At 39.2% G+C, this 25605-nt stretch overlaps 1 protein-coding gene and 1 pseudogene across 8 annotated transcripts in view; one reads left to right on the top strand and one right to left on the bottom strand.

Moving 5' to 3' along the window:
• WWP1 (WW domain containing E3 ubiquitin protein ligase 1) overlaps positions 1-25605 on the top strand; it is an 85973-nt gene that overhangs the window by 15647 nt on the left and 44721 nt on the right. For 3 of the 8 annotated variants that reach the window (XR_004315961.1, XM_032469920.1, XM_032469928.1), the window contains exons 2-8: positions 4470-4565; positions 12219-12312; positions 16267-16405; positions 17020-17144; positions 20456-20593; positions 20687-20753; positions 23478-23662. Coding sequence is in view for 7 of the 8 variants with exons in the window: in XM_032469920.1 (XP_032325811.1) it covers positions 12240-12312; positions 16267-16405; positions 17020-17144; positions 20456-20593; positions 20687-20753; positions 23478-23662 (727 nt within the window). In the remaining variant the exon portion in view is untranslated. Of the gene's footprint in view, positions 1-1025; positions 1071-4469; positions 4566-12218; positions 12313-16266; positions 16406-17019; positions 17145-20455; positions 20594-20686; positions 20754-23477; positions 23663-25605 lie in introns of those variants that run through there. The other 5 variants (XM_032469921.1, XM_032469922.1, XM_032469927.1 and 2 more) reach the window with 4 other exon arrangements.
• Positions 9734-11136, bottom strand: LOC102513323 (annotated as a pseudogene).

Raw genomic sequence — 25605 nt, 5'->3', positions numbered from 1 at the left:
TTGTAACTTCTAATGTTACTAGGTGTTTAGAATTTTATATTAAGTTTGCAGTAAATGTAATTTTTTTTTTAATTGGTAACCTTTGACTTGGAAAAGAGGAAAAACTGGCACTTGGGTCAGCTCAGAATAGAAATATCTTTGATACTTGATCTTCCGGACTGGCCTTTACTTTGGTGTGTCATGGTCACTGCTAGGTTAGCCTCTAGTCCTCTGTCCAAAGTCTGTTATTAATTATTTATTACTTTTTTGGGGAGGAATTTGTATTCTGTATAGACTAAGTAGACCCTGTAAATTTTGCTGGATTGAAGTTTATGTGAAACACATTTTGCTTGAAAGGGCGCATGGTTAGTTTTGCGTTGGGTAGGTAATTGTAACTATTTTTTTTTATTAATCAGAAGCAAGTGCTTTGATAGAAAAAGCAGAGGAGGTAAAGTTGCTCTGATCGTGTTTTGTGCTGTGACGGAGCCTTGCTGTGATGAAAGGCTATTTCGAAGGCAGGGCGGTCGATGGAATTTAAAGTACCCAGAATCTAGAAGTAACTTGATTAGAATTAACTAGATTGAGGAAGAGAATTGAATTAAATAGTTTGACTAGCTACTGGGCTTGCATTTCTGTGAATGGTGAATTTTTAATGAAGAACAACAAGGAAATAAATTGCAGGAAGTTAGTTCCTGGGCAGTAGGTCTGAGGGCGTGTGCTGTGATAATTTGAGGAGGCGTGAGGCTATGTTCAGCAAGGCTCTCCAGCTGTCACAGTGAGGGGCCTGTTTGTTGATTTGAGAAAGGGAAAGAAATTTGTATTAATTGTGTAACTGATGGTTTAGAGCAGATTGATTATATAGACTAATTTTGAAAACAAGGCATTCATATACTTTGGAAACAGTTAAAATTGGCAGGAAAAAGAGAATCTAGATTTGGATCAAGACTTAGTGCTTAGAAAATTACAATTGCAATGTGTATGGTGAATTTCAATGTAAGATTCTTTAAAAAATTTTTTATATTAAAAAAATTTTTTTTGATTATTAGGTTGAAGTAGCAGCAGATACACAGATAAATGAGAGAAATTTTGAGGTAAGTTAATTGTAAAGTGGGTTTTCCATGTAATTGTTTGAGAGAAGTAGCACTTAAAAATAAAAAAAAATGGGTGAATGTAGACTCATTGTACACAAGAAGGTGAGTTAGGTGAAAAATAGCAAGAGAATGAACTTAACGAAAGGGGAGGTGTGCGATTTATCTGAAAAATAAAAGTCAGGAAAAGAGGCCTAGATTTGTGTCGCTGGAGAAGTGGAGGTAAAAATTGGAAGATGAGTGAAAACAGAGCCAGAAGTCTTGGGGAAAATTAATATATTTACCTCCTCTGGCTGAAAATCTGAAATTGGGTGGAGATAAGTGATAAGAGTTGGTATTAATATTAACTTAGGAAATTCGGCATTTTGAAGATAAATACATTTCCCTCATAAAAAACACTTCCTTGCTCTTCCCATAAAGTGCCATATACTGTGCACCAAAAGGGACTTTGAAATTGATTGAAAGTACAGAAAGAGAGGAGAGAAAGATGTGTTTTTCAGGTCCTGTGATTAGGTAGGCATTTTCAGAGTCAAATAAACACCCGCACCGTAGTTGGAGGGTAGAAGGTCCCCGTGGTGCCCATCTTTATAGCCCTGTGCCTGGGGCAGTCTGCTGGTGCGCGCCACGTCACTGGGATGGCACCGTTGACAGGTGTTGTTCCTTCTCACCCTGTGGCACTTGGAAGCATCAGGAGGGTGATATTTGCACTTGCGAGGATTAATCAATGAAATTTACGTAGCGAGATCAGTGTGGACAAGACAACTTTTTAAGAAATCAGCTAGCTTCTGTCCCAAACAATTAGAAGTATGTATTGAGACCTTTGCACCAAGTTTTCTTGAAGGCAGAGTTGGAAAGGCACAGTGGTTGAGAGATCCTGGGAAGGGAGGCCCCCTGGGAGGCGGAGTAGGAATTAAAGATAATGTTCATGTTGCATTGTTCACATTGGGAAGAGTCGTTCTGAGCCCGTTTCCTTGCGGGAGGGAATGTGACGGTTCAGTTCAGAGCGGGAAGTGCTGTGCAGGCGGAGTGGTGATGGGGTTGCCACCAGGTGCTGCTGGAATGGGAGAGCCGGGGGCCGAGGGTCCTGAGTTACGTGGGCAGAATCTGAAGGTGGAGTAGTGGTAGAGGTAACTGATCAGAGATGGGGAGCCGAGTAGCGGGCGCTCCAAGGCCTGGGTGGGGTCGTCCCCGCTAGTCTGTGGGACGGAAATCAGCAAGATTCAGGGCCGGGGGTTGTTGGCACAGATGTGGGGGCTGGAGTGCAGGTGATGGCGTGAGGTGGGGAAGAACAGCAGGATGGTTAGGAAGCCGCTCGGGAGGTTGCAAGTGTCTTCAGGTCCTAAGGAGACCACAGTGGTGATTATTCGGCGCGTTTGGGGAAAGTAAATGGTTCTGGGTTGTTGAGAGGCACTGGGTGTGGAGAAAGCTTCTGCTGCTTCCTCTTCCCGTCTGCCAACGTGTGGTCCCAGGGGTGCGAAATTGAGGCCTGGTGATAAGTGGTCCCTATAAAACCGATTTTTCCTCTCTGAATATTTAGGTCATACAGAAGTTGTAAAATCTATCAGGATTATGCTTCATTCCAACAGGATTCCACTGAAAACATACCCTTGAGACACATCAAAAAAGCCTTCTGTGCAATTAGAGCCATTCTGTTGTTTCTCACGGTTACTCCTAGGAAAGGAGGATCCCGGTGTGCCCAGGACTGAGACTTTTCCCAAGAGGCAGATCAAAAGCTGGATGGTCCTGGGCACACCAGGATGAGTTGGTCGCACTCTTGTTTACTGTCCTGCTTTATAAATTCATTGAAATGACTGACGACGTATTTTCATAAGTAATCTCTGTATAGAAGTAATATTCCTGTATTGTTTTACATTAAATCCTCTGTTTTGTAGTTCATGCTTTTATAAATGCTTACTCTCTGCTTGAGGGTTGCTGAATCTTGGGTATCTTCGGGGGAGGGGGGTTCTGTTCATCTATCTTTATTTTTGCCATATTCACTGAGCTTTAAATTTTGTGCTGTTGATACAGCAGTTTTGCCTAAATGCAGGTTTTCTAACCTTTCAAGTTCCACAGTCATTGGACTGAACTTCTCCAGCAGCTGCTGTGTGCCATTCTGTCTTGTTACTGAGGTGTTACTGTGTATTCATACTGTCTTCAAAGCTAGACTGCTGGTATGGAAACTGGGGCTTTGTCTTCTGCCATTTTTTGTGCCCTTGCCATACCTGCTTTACATTCTAGACAGTCAGTAAGCGTGTTTATTAATTGATCCAGGCAGATAGATACGTGACGATATTTCTCTGGCTTTTCTTAATTCCATGCATAGTGTGCAAAATGGATCAGATCTGTAGCTTCTGACTTAAGAATGACATCCTGAGGTACGTAGGCAATTAAGATACTCTTCTGAGTGAGGAGTTGGTAGTTCTGTAACCTTGGAGGACTGGGAATATAGATGCTTATCTGCATTCAGGACTCCCTGTTCTTTGCAGTTGAATATTAACAAACCTTTATACAGCTCTGTGGCATTTTCTTTAAAGGGTTGGGTTGCACATAATCAGCTTACGTTAAAATGGCCATATCCTCTGGGCATAGGTTATGACCTAAATTCATTTGGATGAATAACTGGTTCACTTGAAAGTTTGCTAAAACTCAAGACTTTGTTTTTTCTTTTGCCGCACTCTGTCACACAGCTGTTAGGTGGCAGAAGTGGAAATGGAATCCAAGCAGTCTTGACAGCAGAGCTGGCTCTTGAAAGCCTCGTCTCCCACAGTTTGCTCCTCCTTCTGTTCCCTGTCCTGGTTGCGGTGCCAGCATCCACCCAGACAGTGAAGTGGGGGATTCGGGTTGTTCAGAGTACTTCTTTCTGACCCTCCACTATCTGGTAATCGTTGGGTCAGAGATCTTACACACACGTTGAGCTTTTTCCTTCACACCATCAGGGCTCTGGTTCAGATAAATGCACTATTTTAAATCTAGCCCCACTGCTGCCAAAGTTACTGTTCTAAAATGCAGTTCTCGTTGTTGAAACCTGCCGGTGTCTGTCAGTTACCTTCAGGATAAGCTTTGAACCACTGCGCGTGGTGTGTCCTGAATACCACACGAGCTACCCCGGGGGACCCTGCACAGTGCAGATTACCCCGTCTGCCTGTCGGCCTCGTCCCTTTCACCAGGTTACAGCCTGTTTCCAGCCAGACCAGTCGTCCTGTGAACCCTCCAGACATCCCGTAATTCTTGAAGAGTGGCACTTGCAGACGGTTCATTCAGAAGTTCACCTTCTCTGTGAACCTTTTCCAAGTTCCTGTAGGGTAGATTATCCATTTTCTCTCGTGTGCCCCAGATGTGCCACTTGGCATTTTGATTCTATTTTAGTAACTGTCTTGCTGAAAGCTGTTTATTTGCTTACAGGTTTGTCTCCTCACTAGACTATGAGCTCCTTGAAAGAAGGAATCGTGTCTTACTCAGCTTTATATCCACAGTGTCTAGAACAGTTCCTGGTGCAGAGTAAGTGATTAACAACTTTTTTTAAACCAAGACTATATATATTTAATAGTTAAACTGTACAGTATCTTCATCTATAAGCTGGAAGCAGTACCTCCCCACTCACACAGTGTTTATTGTGACGCTTACATTAAAGAATGTATGTAATAGTACATTATGTGTGTTTTTAAGTGCCACGCAACTTTATGTTATTAAATGAAGTGTGAGAACTGATTGTGTGTTGAAATAGATAATTTTATTTGCTGTGTATCTTCCATCTTCAGGCAAAATAGAACCATTTGGAACCGTCTCTGTCGTTTGCAGTTTAAGTTTGCATTTCCTGGCTGCTATAGGCATGCGCTCTTGAGTCTGAGGATTGATTTATACAGAACAAAGGGAGAAAATAGCGTGGAGGTGGAAATCTGGATTCAGAAAGAGTTTTAAGCAGTTGGAGCAGACAGTCTCTTGCCTGTTTCCCAGTTGGCAGTTTCCCAGTCTGCACAGTGTTTGAAATGTAAAGTTTAACCTTAAAGTTTTTATTTAAACTTTACAATTCCTTTCAAGTAACTTATCCTATGCCTTTATCCTCAGCAATTACCTTTCTGTCTAATTCACTACTGAAGTCCCTCAATTTTCTTTTAATCTCCCTCCAAATGAATCAACACCTTCACTTATCCTTGGGTTCCTTACTTACTGTACAGAGAAGAAACATCTTTTTCTTGGAAGGCTGACTACGCAGCATCTGTACGAAAGCTGTGTCTTTACCTTTTCTTCTCAGGCTCCAGACGCACCCCCAGCCAGCAGTGTGTTTGGTGAATCAGTGATCTGCCCTGTCCTATGTCTACCTCCTTGCCTTCCATTTCTTTCTTTACATTTTTAAAACTTCTGTAATTTGAACATGCCAGATTACATATAACATATGGAAGTTCATAGTAAAAACAAACATTTGGGGACCAACCACCAAACCAGTTCCAACACAGTTAAGGAGCGGTCTGTGAGCCCCGCCGTAGTCCCACATTCCTGCCTTTCCCCAGCCCTCTGAAGCCACTGCTGATCTGAATTTGGTTTTTTATCTCCTCTTTTTAAAAGCAGTATTACCACAAATATATTTCTTTGTTTGAGCTTAATAGTTATATTTTAGAGTCTTTTTCTTTATTCAAAAAAAAAAAATGTAATGAAGGTACTGGGGATTGAACCCAGGACCTCATGCATGCTTAACATGCACTTTACCACTTGAGCTGTTCCCCCCAGAGTCTTTTTAAAGCTTGCACAAGTGGTATTTTATTATAGAGAAAAGTCTTAATTTATAAATCTGTGCATTTCGAAGAAAACATTCAAGCATCATAAAACATTCTCAGAATGCACATTCAAATTTGTAACAAGAAAATAATCCTGGAGACTTATTTTTGGACTGTGGATATTACGGTACCACATATAAAATAAAGCTTATCTAGAGTGCAGAAATGTGGAAGATCTATTTCCACACACTCCTTTTTCCGTTTTGGCAGAAGAGTTCTCTTAGATTTATAGCGCACTCCTTGGAAGACTGTTGTGGGTTATACACGCACGGTGGGCCGGTAACACGGGTTAGTGAAGAATTACCAGAGGCCGAGAAGAGTTCAGGAAAGTTTGCTGGTTACACTGCTGCAGGCAAGTGGGCCGCACAGATGCCTGCATGAGCGTTGGAGGGGTGGGGTGGGGTGGGGTGGGGGGACATGCAGGGTCTTTTATTGGAGGGAGGGGGCTGTGCACACAAGGAGGAGGGGGCTGCGTGATCAGTTTGTGCACAGGGACCTGACTAGTTGTCAGATCTGTCAGGGACTTCTCTGAACAGTAGGTTTTATGACCTTGGCAAGGGCAGGATGTGAGGCCTGCCTGCCTCGGGTGTTAGGATATAGTGAGCTGGGCCATCCCCTGGGGCAGTGAGTTGTGTTAGGATAAACACACATCAGGAGAAGGTGTTTTATATCTTGCAGAAATGCAGGTGCACAAAGGGTCCTGTAGCGGGCAGTGGGGGTTACGGTGTCAGTAGGCTCCAGGCACACAGAAAGCCCAGGGGTCAGGGTTTTATGACTCCAGAGAGTGCCAGCCAGCTCCACAGGCTTGTCATTGGATTGTCCTTGGACCCCAGCCATTCTTCTGTGGGCTTCGTTCAGTTGGTGATCATATGAGCTTTTGAGACTCAGGATCCACAGTGCCCCGAGGTTTCCAGGTATCTTTTTCTATCATAGAATCATGGCATTTTCAAAAGAAATGCATAGCCAAAGATGAGGTCAAGTTAACTGCTGAAGTAATTCATTTCTTTCTTCTTTGTCGTGAGGGGTTGGAAGCACTTCTTGATGACCTCAGTGTAGAATGTTAAATCTTGGCGGTGGGACTCAGTGAGAGGGAGATGTTAACACTCGCAGCTCCTTTGGTCTTGTTTCAGTTACTGTTACATCCCCAAGAGCCGTCCAAGTGCTCGCCTGCAGCTGTGGCTCATTCATGCTCACTGCTCTGTGATGCTCCGCTGTGTGTCAGCCTGATTCCTTTCACCATTTTTCTACCTTGGAATATTTGGGGATTTTTGTTGTTGTTGCTATTACGAAGAGTGCTTATACTTGGCACAAAAGTACAAAAATTTTTATAGTCTTTATCTAGAACTGCTCATTGAAAGGCATGCAGATGTTCGACTTTACATGATAATACCAAATTGTTTTCCAGCAATATTACCAATTTTAACACCTACCTATTTACCTCTTTTACACATGTACTAGCAGTGCTAAAACCTATGACCGCTCCACTTTTTTTTTGCCATAATTTGGTACTGTCAAAGTCCTAGTCCTTACCATTCTAGTGAGTTGAAAATAACATCTCATGTGGTCCTAACTTGTATTTCTTTGATGAATAATGAGATTCTGCATCTTTTTAAATGCTTATTGGCCTAACAGGTTTCCTTGTCTGTGAAATTTCTGCTCAGGTTTTTTTTGCCCATTTGCCTACTGTGTTGTCTTTTTCTCATTTTTGGTAGAAGTTCTCATATAGTTTAAATACTAATCTTTAATCAGTTTCACATTGTGTGAGTATCTCCCAGTTTGTGGCTTGTCTTCTTTTTCTTAAGTCTTTTAAGTCTTCTTTGTGATGTTTTATGATAAACAGAAGTTCTCAGTTTCCACATCGTCAGAATATTCACTCTTTTCTTCTTTGGTTAGTATGCTTGTTTAAGGAACCTTTGCATTTTGGGAGGAGGACATAAAACAATAGTTTTCTGCTGTAATTTCTTCTAGAAGTTTTAAAGTTTGCCTTTTCACATTAGTATGAAACTAGTCCATTTTGAATTGATTTTGTATATGATGTGAGGTAGGGATCCAATTTAATTCTTTCCATATCGATAGTATCAGGGCCGTTTCATTGTCTCTCCTTTCCCAGCTCGTATCTGCATTGCGACGTATGTGACGTATGTCCCTAGATATGTTGTTCTGTTATGAGGCTTTTTATGTTGTTTTATTTTACTTACCCTTCATCAGTCTTGCCAGGTGTTTATTTGAGTGTTTTCTAAGAGCTCTGACTTCGTTAGTCCTGTTACCTTTTTTTCTACTTCATGAGTTTCTGTTCTTTATTATCTCCTACTTTCTTTGGGTTTACTGTTATTTATTATGTTTCTAACTTAACAGGTTGGCCTATTAACTCATCAATTTTCAGCCTTCTTTTCCTAGGATAAATCTTTAAGGCTATAGAGTTGCCTCTATAACTTTTACCGTATTCCACAAATTTTTATATGTAGTATTTTTATCATTCAGTTCTCGGTATTTTTAGATAAAATTCTAGTATGTTTTCTTCTGACTCATGAAATATTTAGAAATGTTATTATTTTCTATTTGTATTTTAAAAAATTTATCTTTCATTTTTTTTTTAACTTAATTGCATTATGGTCAGAACTTGGGAACAATATGATATATATTCTTTGAAATTCAGTGTAATTTCATTATTTCCCAGTGTGTGTATTGTTTTTCTATATGTCCCACATATGCTTGATAAGAATATTTTCTAATAATTGGGTATAATGTTCTGTTGTGTTCATTAAATCATGCCTGTTCATCATTTTGTTTTTGTTTTTATTTTTATTCTTCTGGTCCACATGACCTATGAAAAACTAGAGTGTGTTGAAGTTGCCTGTGACAGTGAACGGTTTGTCAGTTTTTCCTGTAGTTCTAACAGCCCTTGGAGGCTTTACTTCCCCAGGAGATGGTGAGTTTTATTTTGTCTTGTCTGGATAGAGGTTTGTTTTGCTTAGAAATGATCTAGAGTAGAGAGAGACTAGGAAAAAGCACAGAATATTTAGGTCTATTTTGTAATCTCCCTCATTTTAATTTTCAAGTGGGAGAGCAGCATATTACAGTTCTGAATTTACAGGCTGGATTCTGTATTTGGCTCAGGTGCAGGTTGGGGGTTGGGGTTCTTGACCCTTTTTGCCATGTTGCCTTTCAGACTTTCTTCTGTTAATCTTTGTTCCCTTCATCTGATGACCCATGCTGGGGTTCCCACTCTCACCTTTGGGACACTCATTTTCATTCCCTTGGGATACTTATTTTTATGTTTCCTGGTTGATCCTGCCTGAGCCGGAGGGGCTTCTCCATCACTTGTAGGGCCTGCTGCTCTGAGTTTGAGCTCTAAGATCAGGCCGCAGGATTAGCACTTCACTCTGCCCAGGCATTCTCTTTTGACGGAGAGGCCAGCATTTCCTCTAGCAGCTAATCAGATTTGGGTGGTTTAGAAGTTGGAGAGTGACAGTCTTCATCCTTACTGAGTATTCAGTTTCCCTTGACTTAACACTGTCTCTCCTTCATGCATCCCGTCTGACTTCTGACAGGTGTAGCAGGATCCCAGTCTGAGATGACTCTCTTCCTGTCCTTGACCGTTACTGTTGTTGAGACCCTTCACTTTGCCAGTGTGGCTGTGTCTTCCAGGGTCGTCATTCGGTTCTGGGTTGTCTAGTGGCTGCTGCGACTCCTCCTGTTCCGTCGTAGCCGGTCTCCTGCTTGCTCTCTCGCGGCTGGGTCCACAGGCTTTGCCGCTCCAGATGGATGAGCTGCTGGGCTGGGCTGGGAGGCGTTAGGAGCGCTCTGAAGCTTCAGTTTCAGCTGGGTCCCTGGGAGGGTCCTCTGTCCACCCCTGTGATCATCCCGAGAGGAATCAACTTTGGAACTCCATAATCAGCCGTCCCATCCTTCTGTCTTCCGAGTGGTCTGGCTTCCTCTGTAGTTCTCGTCCTTTCAGTACCCACTGCTGCGTGCGTTTCTGCCACTGTTTATCCTGACGTCACATCCTCTGTCGTTGTCTCTGCTGCCTTAGTCATCGCAGCGATCCTGGCCTCCACAGTAGTCGTGATGTTTGCCCTCAAAGCTCTCCTCACCCTTGTAGGTGGGCAGTCGTCACAGCTGTCTGTGGCAGGGCAGTTCCTCCAGTCTGCATCTGTTCTGTGAGAAGCCTGATTTCTCTCTCAGCCAAAAGCACAGCCATGCTTGTCTTTATCCTGAGCAGTGTTCCCCAGAATTCTGTTACCGAGAGATGCTTTACTGAGGCTCAGGGCACTGAGCAGGGACTCCGGGTTCTCAAACTCAGCGTAATCAAAGCATTTTAACCTCTCTGGATTGCTGGTTCACATGGTAAATGCACCGCACTGCTATTTAATCCTCTAAAGAATTCCTCAGTGATGCCTTCTGTCACCACAATTTTGATTCCCCAGAAAAGCGGTGTCAGGTGGCATTTGGGGAAATGGCTCTGGTTGCCGTTGGGTTCTCAGGCAGACTGTGGGCAGGATGCAGTGGTCAGTTGCAGGAGCCATATGCCTGTTACCATCATAACTGTGCCGAGTGGTTGACACATCTTCCAGATCACCTGTGTTATCAGTGCAGCTGACTGGTTTGGGAACATGGGTGCTTCCTCCACCAGTGTTAGCATCCTCAGCCTGGAAGTCTGTTAGGGAGACAGTCTTCCCTTTCTTCTTGGCTGAGGTCACTGTGTTGGATTAGGGGAAGGATCCAAAGTTTCCTTAAAGCATGCAAATTTGGAGTTTTATGTCCACTTACTAGATTGGATCTTGTCTCATTTTCTTTGTTCTCCTTAATAATGCTCTTTCTCTGCTATTTAATTAATCCCAGCTTTCTTTTTGTTTATATTTGTCTAGTATGTCCTTTTCCTTACTTGATAGCAGGCCCAGTTCTTTATTACTTAATCCCAGGGCTGCTATCAGCATGCATGTCCAGAAAAAAAAATTAAAATAAAAAAACCTTTTTTGCTTACTAGTCATTATTTCTTTTTGTTATTTCAACTAAAAAAAAAAACTTTTTTAGGCTATTGCTGCGTGTGGTGGGAACAGGCTTAATAATTTCTTGTAATTCTTGAGAACACAGCCGTGTTTGAGAAGTGCATCGGTTCTGATTTATCTAGGATCTGTTCGCGTTGAAGCAGAAAGGCCTTTCTGGTATACCAGGTTGCTAGAAACTGAAAGCCTTCCGTTTCCATCGAGTTTCTTCAATGTGTGCTGATCCTCTGTGGCTTCCATTGGTTTTCCCATATGAACATGATGGCCGATGTACATGCAGGTGGAAGTCATCCTTGAGCCTGTTTTCTCATCTGCAGAATGGGGTTTCAGAACCTGTGAATATGTTAACTAGAATCACTTAAACAGTAAACAACTGTTTATCTTTTCACACACACACACACACACACACGTACACACATACAGACACATACTATATGCAACTACAAATAAGTGAAGAGAGTATAATGATTTTTAGATGGTTAGGTCTGTGGATTTGGTGGAAGGATCTAAATAGAACATAGAAAAGACTACAAAGAAGGGAAATAGGATAAACATGAATGTTTATTAGTATTTGTCAATCTTGCCCAGAATGTTCTACTTTATCTTAGTAGGCTAAGAGTGGGTAGAAGTTTAGCCTTAAGATATCTGCCATGCAGAAGAAAGCTGAAGTAGGTCTGCTTTGTATTGTATTTAAAAATTAAAAATTGGGTAGAGGAGTGAAGCAGAACTTGAGGGTAAAAAAAGGTCTAAAAAGAAGCATGCAGGTTTTACTGGAGACGTGACAACTAATGTATTTTATAAACCTGCGTGAGGTAGTATGTTTTAAAATTATGGTGAAGGGCATTGTTGGGACAGTTGATGAAATTACAGACTACGAATTGTATATTAGATACTTGTAATGCACTAGTTAATTCCCAGAATTCTGTCTTCGTATTATTATTATTTAAGAAAATACTTCTATTTTTAGGAAATGCATATTAAAAGTATTGCAGAGTAAAGAGACAGCTTACTTAGGTGGTTCAGATAATAAATAAATTATGTGTAATATATATAATATTTAATAACAAAAATATATAAAACCTTTGTACTTATTTTACATAGAAATCAACAAATGACCCTGGATTCTTACTATCATCATTTATTTTGTTGCTCAAGTTGACCCAGATATGGTTAATTGCCCATATTCTCCTGTAAATCTTATAGTAGTACTAAATCTTTATTTTAAATGGGGGATGGTGTGACCATATCAACATGTGATGGGTTGAAAATATTTAATTAGGTCTGATTTCTTAGTTAATTCAAGCAAATAGTGTTAATCATATTGAAAATTGTAATCTCTAATTTAACATATGAATAAATCAACTTTTTTATAGGTTTAAGCTGAATTTTGGGACATGGCCACTGCTTCACCAAGGTCTGATACTAGTAATGGTAACCACAGTGGAAGGTTACAGTTACAGGTAACTGGTAAGTTATTTTCATAATAATTTAAAATGGTGGTTCCCTGATGAAACTTTCTTTTTAATACCTAATTCAGCAGGCTTATTTCATAGGTGTCTTTTATTTTAGATTCACAGAGTGGTGTATTTGTTGCATGAGACCTCAAAGCTAGAAACTCTCTAAAAGTATTTTAGTTATTTAGTAAATATTTATTGAACCCGTGCTGAACGCAGAGACGCTGTATCCTCTCCGGTGGTGGGAGAGCTTAGGTATTGGAATAAGCATCATTGAGTTGGTCCTTAATGATTATTAGGGAGGAGGGGGCTGGTAAAGGCCTTCTTACATCCATCTGAGCCATTCATTCAATCACTGGCAAGTATTTGCTAAGTGCAATCACATATACGAAGGCACAAGGCCCTTGTTCTCCAGGAACGTCTGTGTCGCAGGATGGCTAGACACGCCAGCGTTGTTTCACCAGCTCATCGCTGGTAGGAGCTGAGGCTCCACTCTTTTGTTATTGCAGGAGGTGCTGCAGTCGGGAGCATGCGAGTGTCATGTCTTATTTTTCCCATGTGTCATTAGGGTGGAATCCTAGAATGAAATTGCTGGCTCAGAGAGTAAACACGTGTAATACTGCCAATTACAGTTGACCTCTGAACCCCAGTAGGGGTCGGGGACACCGACTCCCATGAGGTCAAATCTGTGTGTAACTTTACAGTCGGCCCTTGGTGTCCATGATTCCACGTCCGTGGATCCAGCCAGCCACTGATCGTGTAGCACGTATTTATTTTTAAAAATCTGCGTGTAAGTCGGCGCACACAGTTCAGAGGCCTGTTGTTCAAAGGCCAGCTGTGCAACCAGGTTCCCTCCGCAGGTCCTGTACCATTTCCATGTTCCTGCCGGCCCTCTGTGAGTGCCTGTTGTCCCACAGCCTCATCAGAACGTTGTCAGGCATGTTGACAGTCAGATAAGAAGTGCTATCTTAGTGTCGTTTTAAATACCATTTCTCTCCTTATGAGTGAGGTTGAGCCGTGTCTAAGGGAGGCTTGTCTTCCGTTTCCTGTGAACCAGGGGGATGTGTATTTTGACGCAGTTCCCTGGATGATTCTGATGTGCACTCCACTTGAGAACCACTTATAAGTGTAATTTCTGATACTCCCACTTCTGCTCTGCGTAAGCTTAAGAGCCACCCACATCTTTGGTTTTCGGTGTTAAAACGTGTGCAGGACCCGTGACCAGCATATCTGGGATGTAACTTTCTTCGTGGCCTTTACCTAGGTATGAATTCTTAGCTGAAGTAACAAAATCCTGATCTGGCTGTTTTGAGCCAGAAGGAAGCTCATTGGAAAGCTGTCAGGTAACTAGTGGAATCACCAGAAGTCTGGAGAACCAGTTGGAAAGTAGATGTGGAGCAAAGCAGTGTAAGTTGCCGGGATAGGGCAACCGCAGTGTTTATCACTTTGGGTGTCAGTTACTGTTCTTTGAAATGCAGTGATGCCCTTGGGAGGCTGAACTTGGACCTGTGCTAAATGGCACCGGATTTTAGCACCTTGCTTTTCTCTCTTCTCTCCTCCTTGTCTTTGCCTTTCTTCATTTTGTTGATCTAGTTTTTTAAATTACAAAGCACCTTAAAATCTGCAATCTTACTGATCTAACAATACCTTGTGGAATAAATATGTACTCCTGTTTTACTGGTGAAGAAACTGAAAATCAGATTAAGTGCCTTCCATTAGTAATAGGAAAACCAACCAGGGTCTCAGGACTCCAAGTTGTCGCTCCTTTTATTAGATAACAGCAACATGTATTGATTTTTCTTTATTTTTGAAATAATCAGATAGTACCAGGTTTAAGGTCACCTCTGCTCCTGCAGTCTGGCAGGCCATGCTCTGTAAATTAGATGCTCTGTTAGCTTATATATCTTCATTCTTATTTCTCTTCTTAACCCATATCTGATTGGCAGTAACAAATAAGAATAAGAACATTGACCATGGAAAGCAGGAAAACTATAACAGAAAAAATCAAAGAGAAAAGTACCCACGTAACACAGGCTAACGTACGCTTCAGTGCGGCACATGCGTAAGTGTAATAGCACACGGAAGCGTGGCATCTCAACATCCAAAGCAGTTTAGGTGTCCAGCTTTCTGCAGGAAAGTGACAGAAACGAAGTGCAAGATGGATAAAAAGACAAGATTTGAGACTGAAAAACTAATGGGCTGTTATATTCACATTTTTAGCTATTATGTCTTATAGTACCTTAATAGTTACTTTTAAATTAAAAAATTTAATCCTATGTATCATTTTTGTAAGTGTTGTGAATATGGATTTAACTTTATTCTTTTCACGTGCTTCAACATTTATGGAATAACCTGTCTTTTCCTGTTGAAATGCCACCCTTATATTTTTTCTGTTCTTTTCACCTCTGCTCTCACAGTGCAGTCAGTTTTAATTACTTTTATTTTATAGTGCTTTTTAATGATACATTGCAAGAAAGCTCTTATTACTTTGCATTTTAAAATATTCTTTTACTATTCTCTAATTTTCTTTTCATTTCATCTGAATGTTAGAGTCTCCCTCCCTTTTCCTCTGTCCTCCCTGGAAAGAAACCTCCCTCAGAACCAGTATTAGTGTTTTCACTTAAAACGTTTAAACATAACATATTAAACTGGAGATAATTGAAATCTTTCAGTGTTAAAAGGTCCAGGTCCAGGAATAGTCGTGTCATTCCCTGCACGTCTTGTATGTTCATCAGTGAAGGGTTATAGTTCTCTTCATGCATATGTATTGCTTATGTTTATCACTAGGTTGGGGGGCATGATTGTGAGTGGAATTGTTGAATTAAATTCTCACACACATGCACTGAGGACTCTATTTTTCTCATAGGTTTTTCCATATTTATATAATCTTTTAGTAGAGGACACTCTGGTATAACCCCCAAAGGAAACTCATGGGATAGGAAAATAAAATCTATCCTACGTATAAATTAGAATTCTTATTTAAATTAATAAGGTTATCTTTTGATTATTAAAAATTGTAGCATTCTAGTTTTTATGTGCACATTTTTGCCAGCATATTATGAATTCCTCATGAAATTAAAAATTGTCTTTTAAAAATCACTTTCCATACCCTGCCAGCATCTGGTATTATTGAAGATTTTGCCAGTTTAAAAGTATACAATGGGTGTCTTTTAAATATATCTACAGTTAGCTCAGAAGCGTTAATGCTGCGCAGTTACTAGTGATAGTAGTAGGTTAATAGTCACCAGTGTTGGGTGCTAGGCATTCGTTGGGATAATAGTACTTTGTTTGCCTTCACTCACCAATTCTAAGTATCAGGTACTATTTATTGCTCCCCTGTTTTTCAGATGAGAAAATTGAGGGTCAGACGGGTTAGTTGACTGACTTAAGGTCACATATCTAGTAAGTGGCAGAGTTAAAATGTGCATCCAGATATGTCCGACTCAGTGCTTTTTAAAAAAGACTGAATTTTTTTAGAGCAGTTTTAGATTCACAGCAAAACTGAGAGGAAGCTCAGAGATTTCCATACACGCCCACCCCAACACACGCGTAGCCTCCCCCAGCATCAGCTTCCCTCACCAGAGAGTAGATTAGTGCTTGCCTGGGGCTGGCGGGGAGGAGGTGAGATGGGAAAGGAGGGTGACTGCTCAACAGTATGGGGTTTCTTTTGGGGGTGATGGACATGTTTTAAAATTGCTTGTGCTGATGGTTGCACACTTCTGTGGGTGAACATATTAAAGGTACTGTATAGTTAAAATGGGTATATTTTGAATTATGTTTCAGTAAAACTTAAAAAGTTCAGATGGTTCTCAGACATGAACAGTAGACTTTTTGTATTGTTTCTTCATTCTGCCAGTGAGGAGTTTGCATTGCACAAGAAGCACAATTCCATGTTTATTGATTTATTACTGCAAAAAACTGCTTTTTAGCTAAATGTGTTCACTAGTGACTATCATGTCTCCGTTAGTTTCTAGTGCCAAACTAAAAAGGAAAAAGAACTGGTTTGGAACAGCAATATATACAGAAGTAGTTGTAGATGGAGAAAGTAAGAAAACAGCAAAATCCAGTAGTTCTTCTAATCCAAAGTGGGATGAGCAGCTAACTATGTAAGTATCTGGTGTAAGGGGTTCAGATTTTCCAAAGAGAATTTGCTTCCTGGAATGTTTTTCCGGTGGTGGTGGTGTTTTGTGGGGGTGTTTTCGTTGGATGACTTCAAAGTGAGGAATGCTACTTTCTAGTGTAAGTAGACAATTTCAAGTGTGAAAAATTTTTTGGTTCATTTTATTTTCTTTAGAGATGAGCCATGGTAATCCTTGCTTTTGCTGTACAAACTAGTATTTTCCATATAGCCATGTTTTCCCTTATTATCTTGTACAAATAAATAGGACAGAAAATCATTCGTTGTAAATTTGTATCTAAAGTATCACAGCTAATACCAGCAGCTGGCTTAAATTTTATCCATTTGTTCAAATAGAAATAATGTTACTGTGAAGTCTTAGTAAGACTTTTGATGTGTTGCTGGTGTTTGGCTTTATTAATTACAGAAAATTTTATCTGCTTATTAAAATCCTAATGTACTTGAAAGTAAATACTGTTTTTATTATATAGTTGACTATTTCATACAGTATTTTTTCCTTCAGTAAGCTGAATTCATGACTTTTTAAAAATTATTGAAGTTAGTGTTTACGCCTGTATTTTTGTTACAATTTTACCCCCGCAGAAATGTGACCCCACAGACCACATTGGAGTTCCGAGTTTGGAGTCATCACACTTTAAAAGCAGATGCTTTATTAGGGAGAGCAACGATAGATTTGAAACAAGCCCTCTTAGTACACAATAGAAAATGTAAGTTTTTTTGTTCTAATCTTTGTTTCTTTAAAAGTTTATTTTAGACACTTTGAAAATATCCTGAAGTCCAAAAGCAAAACCAAACCAAACCAAAAAACCCAGTTTTGTGTTTATACAGGAAAACTTCATGTATTGCCTGTACTTGCTTTTAAGTTTATGGTGTTATATGAAATAGGAAATACTTACCTGGCATTTCTCTATACAACAGATGTACAGACAATCTCAGTCCATGAATGTACTGTCTTATCAGTGGTATCAGTGGTTTATTACTTACTTATTATATACTTTAAAACTGAGGAAAAATGATCATTATCTGAGCCTATTCTGTTACTTAGTTAACAGTTTTATTTGTAAAAAATAAATTACAGCTCTTAAATTTTCTCTTTTCATTATGTAACTAGTTTATTATTAGAAAACATGGAGAATACAGAAAATCACAGAGGAATATAGAAATTACTTGTAATTTTTACTGTTGAGGGGTAACCACTTCTGATAATTTGGCATCTTTTTTTAAAAATTTTTTTAATTGAGTTATAGTCAGTTTACAATGTGTCAATTTCTGGTGTACAGCACAATTTTTCAGTCATACATGAATATACGTATGTTCATTTTTATATTCTTTTTCACTGTAAGCTACTACAAGATCTTGTATATATTTCCCTGTGCTATATATACAGTATAAACTTGTTTATCTACTTTATATATACCTGTCAGCATCTACAAATCTCGAACTCCCAGTATGTCCCTTCCCACCCTGCTCCGTCTTTTTCTTGTTCATAGACACAAATTTCTTTTTCTTCTTTGTATCCACTGGTTTATTCTCCTCTTTTTTTCATTTAGGAACATAATATGAATATAATGTTCCCATATTAAATTTTTCTCACTTGGGGATTCTTTAAGTAGTTTAAGCGTCAGTTATTTGTAAATTTCTAACACTGTATGCAAAAATTTGACCGTATTACATGTATTTCTATTTCTGGGGAGAGAGTTCATACTTCTATCAAATTCTCAAAATATTGTGTGGTCCAAAGAATATTAAAATCCAGAGTTCTAGTTTATGAATTAACTAATCTCATTATTTGACATTTAGGTAGTTTCTAATAGTTCACTCAAACCACCACCACTGTCAATCTTTGTGTCCATCTTCTTATTTCACACCCATCCTATTGTATTAGGGCTACCCTAATGACCTCGTTTTAACTTAATTACTTCTTTAAAGATCCTATTTCCAAATAAAGTCAGCTTCTGAGGCCCCAGAAATTAGGACTTAAACCTATGAATGTAGTGGGGGGAAGACCCAGTTCAGCCTGTAACAAAAGGAAAGTAGATTAATTTCAAAAATTAAAGCTGTGTTAGAATCATAGTGCTTTAAAGGCAGAGGAAAGCTATGGGCAGTAATCCCAGTGACTCATTTTATTGATCACATAACCTAATCTAAGTGACTTGCTCAAGATCAGAAGTAATTGCAGAGTTTTGACTTGAATACAGGTTTTGTTATTCTTAGCTGCTTAATTTGGAACAGAAGTAATAGAAAATTATCCTGGTTCTAGACAACCTTGCATAATCTAAAAATACACTCATAATTGATTAGATTCTTGGTTGCCTTTGATTCAGCCTCTTGGCTTAGCACTTGGACATTATCCTTCTTCAAATTTATGAGCCAGTTTCTTCCTGTGCTCAAAGCCTTGACATTGTCTTCTCATAAATTCGTGTTTTTATGTATCCTTTCTCCTGCTGTATTTGGGGTAAGGGTGGAAGAAACACAGCTTTGCTCATCCGTTTACGTATTTTCTACGGAGGCTTTCCCACGACAGTGGAAGGGCTGAGTAGGTGCTACAGAACTGCACGCCCTGCAGAGCCTGAGTATCTACCACCTGGCCCTTGGTGGAAAATGTTTGCCAACCTCTGCTTGTAGGTGGCTTCCTATAATCTGTAATCTTGGTGGTGAGTTCTCGCTCTCTGATGTCAGTCTAAGGGTACTCCTTCGGCTTTAGTCCAGGCAGGGTCTGTTTCTAATTCTGCACCTATCCAGCCCTCCCATTGTAGTGGGAAAGCCTCCATGGAAAATACGTCAATGAATGAGCAGAGCTGTGTTTCAGATAAAACCCTATTTACAAAAACAGGTGGTAGGCTAGACTTGGCCTGTGTAGTTTGCTGACCCTCATGCTTTTTATTTTTTTTCCCAGTTTTTTAAATTCAGCTTTTTTTCATTCAGGGTTTTCTTTTTTTGTACTTTAGTATTGTCTCTAGTGTCTCTGTTTTTATTAATGTTGATTTTGTGCTGTGGAGTGGAAGTGAGGTTTATGGTGGTGCAAATGGTTGGGGCAGACCTCCTACAGGGTTTCTCACAGTTTTTGCCAAGAGTTCCTGTTTAGTGATTAGTGGTTCCAGATTTTTTTGGTCTTGTCTCTCTATACTTGGATAATTAGTCAATATGTTTATGCTGGACATTTGGTAAATAGGAAAAAAAAAAAACACCTCAACTTTGTTAAATATAGACAAGACCAAAGTCAAGGACATACTCTAAGAAGTATGTTCTCTGATTTCAGAAGTGAAGATCACATTGAAATAACTGTCCTCGTTTTGGATAATAAAGGAATTACTGATAACTTTTGATTATTTCTGTGGAATAGAAGGTGTTGAAACAAAATGACTTTTAGTTAAGTAAGAACTAAATGTTCTAATAATAGGAAGAAATAGTTGGCCTTATATATGTATATATATTACCACTTATTGAGCACTAACTGTGTATCAGATGTGATGCTGAGAACTTCCTGTGTGGTTCTGCATTTGGACCTTATGACAGTTCCTTTAGTTTGAAGCTTTTTATTATCTTTATTTTATGGAGTAAATGAGGAAACTGAGGCTTTAAGGAGTTTGACCACTTACTCAAAGTACAGCCAAAGTTCCTGAGCTGGAATTAGAAACCAAACCCCCTGACTCTCATGCAGAAATTTTGGCTTAACCACAAGTCCTATGTGGTACCTCGGGCCAGAGAGGAAAGGAAGTTTACATGGTTGCTGTACTGTCTTGATGCATTTGTATGTTCTCTGAGGTTTATACTGTGCAAAGGAGCAGTTAAAGATGACACTGGGAGTGTGTGGTGGGGGGAGGAGTTACTCAGCTGGGTGTAAAGGATGTGATCCTGGGGTGATATGAAAGGATCTTCTGATTTCAAACAAATGATTCCTTCCATGAGTAGCCAGCAAGCACTGAAATACAGTAATTCTTGATATGTAGTTTTGATTTCTAAAACATATTTCTGTATGTGACAAAGCTTTTAAATTAGGATTATTTTTTTTTCCTAGTGGAAAGAGTGAAAGAACAATTAAAACTTTCCTTGGAAACCAAGAATGGTGTAGTGCAAACTGGTGAATTAACCGTTGTGCTCGATGGACTGGTGATTGAGCAAGAAAACATAACAAACTGCAGCTCATCTCCAGCCAGTAAGCTGACTTCATGTGTTTTTAGAATATGAAGGGAAAAAAACCCAGCAAGAAGTACATAAAAACCTAGTTTCTTTCTTTTTTGTCATTCAGTAGAAATACAGCAAAATGGTGATGCCTTACATGAAAATGGAGAGCCTTCAGCAAGGACAGCCACCAGGTAGAATATTTTATTTTAGTATTTGTGGCAAAGTAATGTAACATTTTCCATGTATGAAGTTTTAAATTTTAACCTCAGTTGTTTGCCATAGAATTTAAAAGCTTACACCTAAGCATGCCGTTTGGTTGAAGTCTTACCAAAATAGTTTTTTTTTTTAAATAATGGCTTTATTGAGATATAATATACATATCATAAGAAAAAAGTATATATTTCAGTGGTTTTTAGTATAACACAGAGTTGTGTAACCATCACCACTATCTAATTTCAAAACATTCTCGTCATCCTCAGAAAGAAACTGTACCATGAACAACTGCTTTCCATCCCTCTTTCCCTCCAGCTCCTGGCAGCCAGTACTCTGCTTTCTGTCTCAATAGATTTACCTGTTCTAACCGTTTCTTGTAAATGGTATCATATAATGTGTGACCTTCTGTTACTGGCTTCTTTTCCTTAGAATAAGGTTCCTCCCTTTTGTAGCGAGTGTCAGTACTTCATTCTTTTCTTTATTGGAAATGGCTTTTTAGAATCTGTGCTTGGGCATACTTTATCAGTAAATGGAGGCAGACAATGTCGGGAAATGGTTATCTTATTGCTGTCTGAGTTGGCAGCTTCCTGTCATCACCGCGAGGTAGATGTTTCACGGATTATGCCCCCCCCCCCCCTTAGAGGGCAGTCTGCCATCTCAGCGCCGCCCATGCATTCACATTTGATGACAATTAGTAGACTTCTGTTTGAAGTAATTAAATTAGAATGAACGCACGTAATAGACCAAACATAACGGAATGAACACCTGAAAATATGTTCCTGTGAAATTGACTTGTTGCATTTGAAAGAGCATGTTGGTATACGACAGTGCGACTTTTATTAATCAAAAGTTACTAATGTCATTATTCCTAAACTGCCATTAACTGATTTTCATAGAGCACTTGAACAGATAAGTATGTCTTCTGAATATATGTTTGGGTTAAATATATGTATTTATTTAGTGTCCATATTATAATTTACATTGAGAAAATTAAGAACTGAAAGGGTACAATTAGGTAGATTAAAATGTATTAGCGTGTGTGTATATCTGTTTTTATAATTTTTGAAATACAATTTTAGATGGATAAAAGAGCTTAAATCACTACCAGGCTAAAACCTAAAACCTAGTATTTATTGCATAGTAATACATTTTGAATCAAAAATTAATTCTGCAGCACCGTGAAGACTTCAGTCTGGTTCTTTTATTTGGACTCCGTGATCACTGACTCTTGCTGGGTGGCTTGGGGAGGGGTGTACAAATCAGAATCACTTGGGAGCCTTTTTAAGGCTTTATCTGTCTGAGTTCCTAGACATATCTCATCCAAATATATAGGTGACAGGGGAAGGGAGTGTGGCATTCATTCATTCGTTTATCCGTCAAGTGCTTAGTGAGTGCCTTTTTGATGCTGGACACTAGTCCAAGAATATCGGTCCTGTTCCTGTGAAATTTTCATTCTGGTGGGATAGAGGGAAATGGTAAACAAGTGAAGAACTAAACTAACTAGTCAGAGACAGGGATCAGAACTGTGGAGACATTGGAACACAGGACAGGGTGACAGGAGTGGCCTGTTTTAAAGAGAAATGTCAGAATCATCTCTGAGGAAGTGCCATTCAAGCTAAACTTAAAAAGTCAAAAATACACCATCCATGCAGAGTTCTGAGGGAGGAGCCCAGGCAGAGGAATTAGCAAGTGACAAGACCTTGAGTGTATTTCTAGTTAGCTTATGCTCTGCAAATTCTACCTCTAGAATATAATATTTAACCCTTTTTTTGGATAATCTTGTGAGTCATTATAATTTTACTCCCTGTATGTAATAATTTGTAATAAAGTTGAAGACTTACCATGTTTTTCATATACAATAAAATTGATATATTAGTATATCTGCTGCAAGGTGAGCCAAGAGGAGCTTGGAGAGAAAGAACTAGATAGAGAGATGGAGGGGTGGGGCAGGACTGAGATGTGGTCTGATTTATATATATATTTTTTAATGAAGGCTACTCTGTAGAGAACAGGTACAAGGCAGCCTGTGTGTTTGGAAAAGGTTGCCTGGTCACTTACATGAGTATCACCTAGCTCCTTTTCCACTGCCAAGATTTAAAATGTTTGATTTTGTAGTTGCAGATGTATTTATTTGTTTATTTGCAGTAATATAAACACTGTAAGTTCTTCTAACTCAGGGATGTGATTTTTAGGTTTTTCTGATCAACAAGTGCTCATTATTTTAGTGCTGGTTCATAACTTGCACTCAATAGTCGAAGACTTTTTTTTTTGTCTTATTTTCCAGTATTCAGTAAAATTCCAATACTTAGGAATTGATTTTTATAAGTTTTATGATCTTTTTGAAAATACTTTCAGAGCATTTAAAAATAAATATTAATATTCTTAGACAAATATTTTAAATGTACAATTTGGTCATTGCTTCATTTTGACTTAGTATTTTTATATACCTCAGTGTACATATATATGACAATGTGGATACACTTAGAACTGAAAGTAATTTAAACTTTAATGTAATAAAAATGTAGTAAAATGTAAGATGTAAAAAATAAAATGTAAAAAGTGTAATGAAAGTATCTTTTGTTCATTACTCTGTACCTGTCACTTTGCTTGAACGTTACGAACTCGGTATATGAAACTTCTGATGAGAAGCTATTTAATTGTACTTAATTCATTGAAGTAAGGCATCTTTTTTTTTTTTAAAGGTTGGCCGCTGAGGGGACTAATGGAGTAGATAATCATGTACCTACAGGCACTGTGGTACAAAACTCATGCTGTTCATACGTAGTTAATGGAGACAGCGCACCTTCATCTCCATCTCAGGTTGCTGCCAGACCCAAAAACACACCAGCTCCAAAACCACTCACATCTGAGCCTGCCAATGACACTGGTAAGCATGGCCCTTTGTGACTCATTGTTTAAATGAAGACTAAATTAAATGTTATGTAACTGTATCTACACTTACTGTACAGTCTTTTAAAATCTTCCATTCTATGATAGAAATGCAAAGATTACAGTGCAGTTTTTCATAATATTTGAATTTTTCTAGATTATTTAAAAATACACACATGAGGGACTAGAAATGAAGGCTCCATCGAACGTAATTCCCATGACATTCACAGTAAGTGCAATGAAACCTAAGACAATTGGAATAATAATAAGAGCTAACATTTGTGCTATGCATATTCTAAACACTATATCCATTTACTGATTTAACTCTCACAGTAGCTCTTTGAGATGGGTGCTAGTACTTTTCTCTTTGTCTCTGGGAGGAACTGAGGCACAGAGAGAGCCCAGCTAGGAGAGGAGGGGCTGTGACTGACAGCCAGCTCGCTGACGCTCAGCTCTCTGCTGTCCTGTTCGTTTGGATGCGTGTGATTTTTAGAGTGTCTCAAAGTTGTCCATCTTTTATACCACAATAAGCTTTAAGTGATATTCTCCCAGTCAGCTTCGTGTTTGTGTTTGCATGTTCTCTAATTATCATTGGTCACATCTGATAAAACAATCCAACTGCCACCATTCCATTGGCTGGTTTACAAAGGCTTCCAGAACCTACTGTGTTGGTAGCAACCACTTCACCAGTGTCACTGTATGATTTGTCATTGCTCAGTAGGAGGATGAATTCAGGCATCTTTTCAAGGGGTGGGGTTATCCCCTTTAAGGTGTTGGCACAAAACTGATATTCCTTTTTCTAAAGAAGAACTTTAAAAATCAGTTTTCATTGTTGGGATGGTGATGGGGGTGGGAGTGTGCATATTCTGTGTATAACACCTTACGTTTTTAATCCCTTCCTTGTGATCCCAGAATCCTAAAATCTTTAAAACCAAAACTCATTTTGATAAACTCATTTGATGGCAAAATGACTAGGACTGACCTGAGGGTATTTATCATACTTACTACGAGAATCCCTGCATTTTGCTGCAGAAATAATACTGTGTTTAATTTCAGTGTGTAGCGCCCAGTCCTGCTCAGTGTGAGTGTAATAGTATGCGTGCCATGTTACCTTTGTAAATTCTGGAAAGTTAGGAATTCTGGAATACGCTTGGCCCCAAAAGTTTCCAGATAAGGGACTGTGGACCTGTGCTAAGGAGTTTAAAACAAATGACTTCTTTTCACCAGAGACGTTGTCAAACGTAAGGGCTTTTGGCAGGGCGGGGGCGGGGCGGGTTGGGGGCGGCAGAGCGTAGGGTGCATTTCCCCGTCCTGTTCTTTTGAGGCTTAGGAGGATCCGTTTAACAAGTTTAGTAAGTAAATATTGGTACTTGTTCTAAGCTAAGATGGGAGGCAGTCATGACTGAAAAGATTAGATTTGGCTTCTAACAGGACGAGGCTTAATCCCAGCGCTTCCACTTACTGTTTTAACCACATGACCTTGGATAAATTTAACATCCTGAAATTTTAGGTTCTCCGTTTATAAAAAGAGACTAATACTCAATAATGCCTTACAGGTTTTTTTTGAAGCTTAAATGAGATAATAAATTTAAAACACCTACCACCTAGGACAGTGCTTTTTAAGAAAAATATTATTTTCTTTTCTACTTTCCGCCCCTCACCCTTAACTTCTAGTGTGAAATGACTATTTCTAATGTATAATTATTGTTCTGTTAGTAAAGTGGATCAGAGCTCAGTATGGTAAGTTTCAGGCAGAATTAACATTTCACAAGTTCATTAGACTTTTGCTTTTAGCTTTTTATTTTGAAATACAGATTTACAGAAAGTTGCCAAGAAATGTGCAGGTAGGTCCCATGCTCCCTTCTCAGTCTGTGCCAATGTTAACGTCTTGTATAACTATAGCACAATGTCAAAATCCGGAAATTGGCATCGACACAATCC

Source organism: Camelus ferus, chromosome 29 (genome assembly GCF_009834535.1).
Source record: "Camelus ferus isolate YT-003-E chromosome 29, BCGSAC_Cfer_1.0, whole genome shotgun sequence".
NCBI classification, from domain to species: domain Eukaryota; kingdom Metazoa; phylum Chordata; class Mammalia; order Artiodactyla; family Camelidae; genus Camelus; species Camelus ferus.
This window is presented reverse-complemented; position numbering and strand designations above follow the sequence as displayed.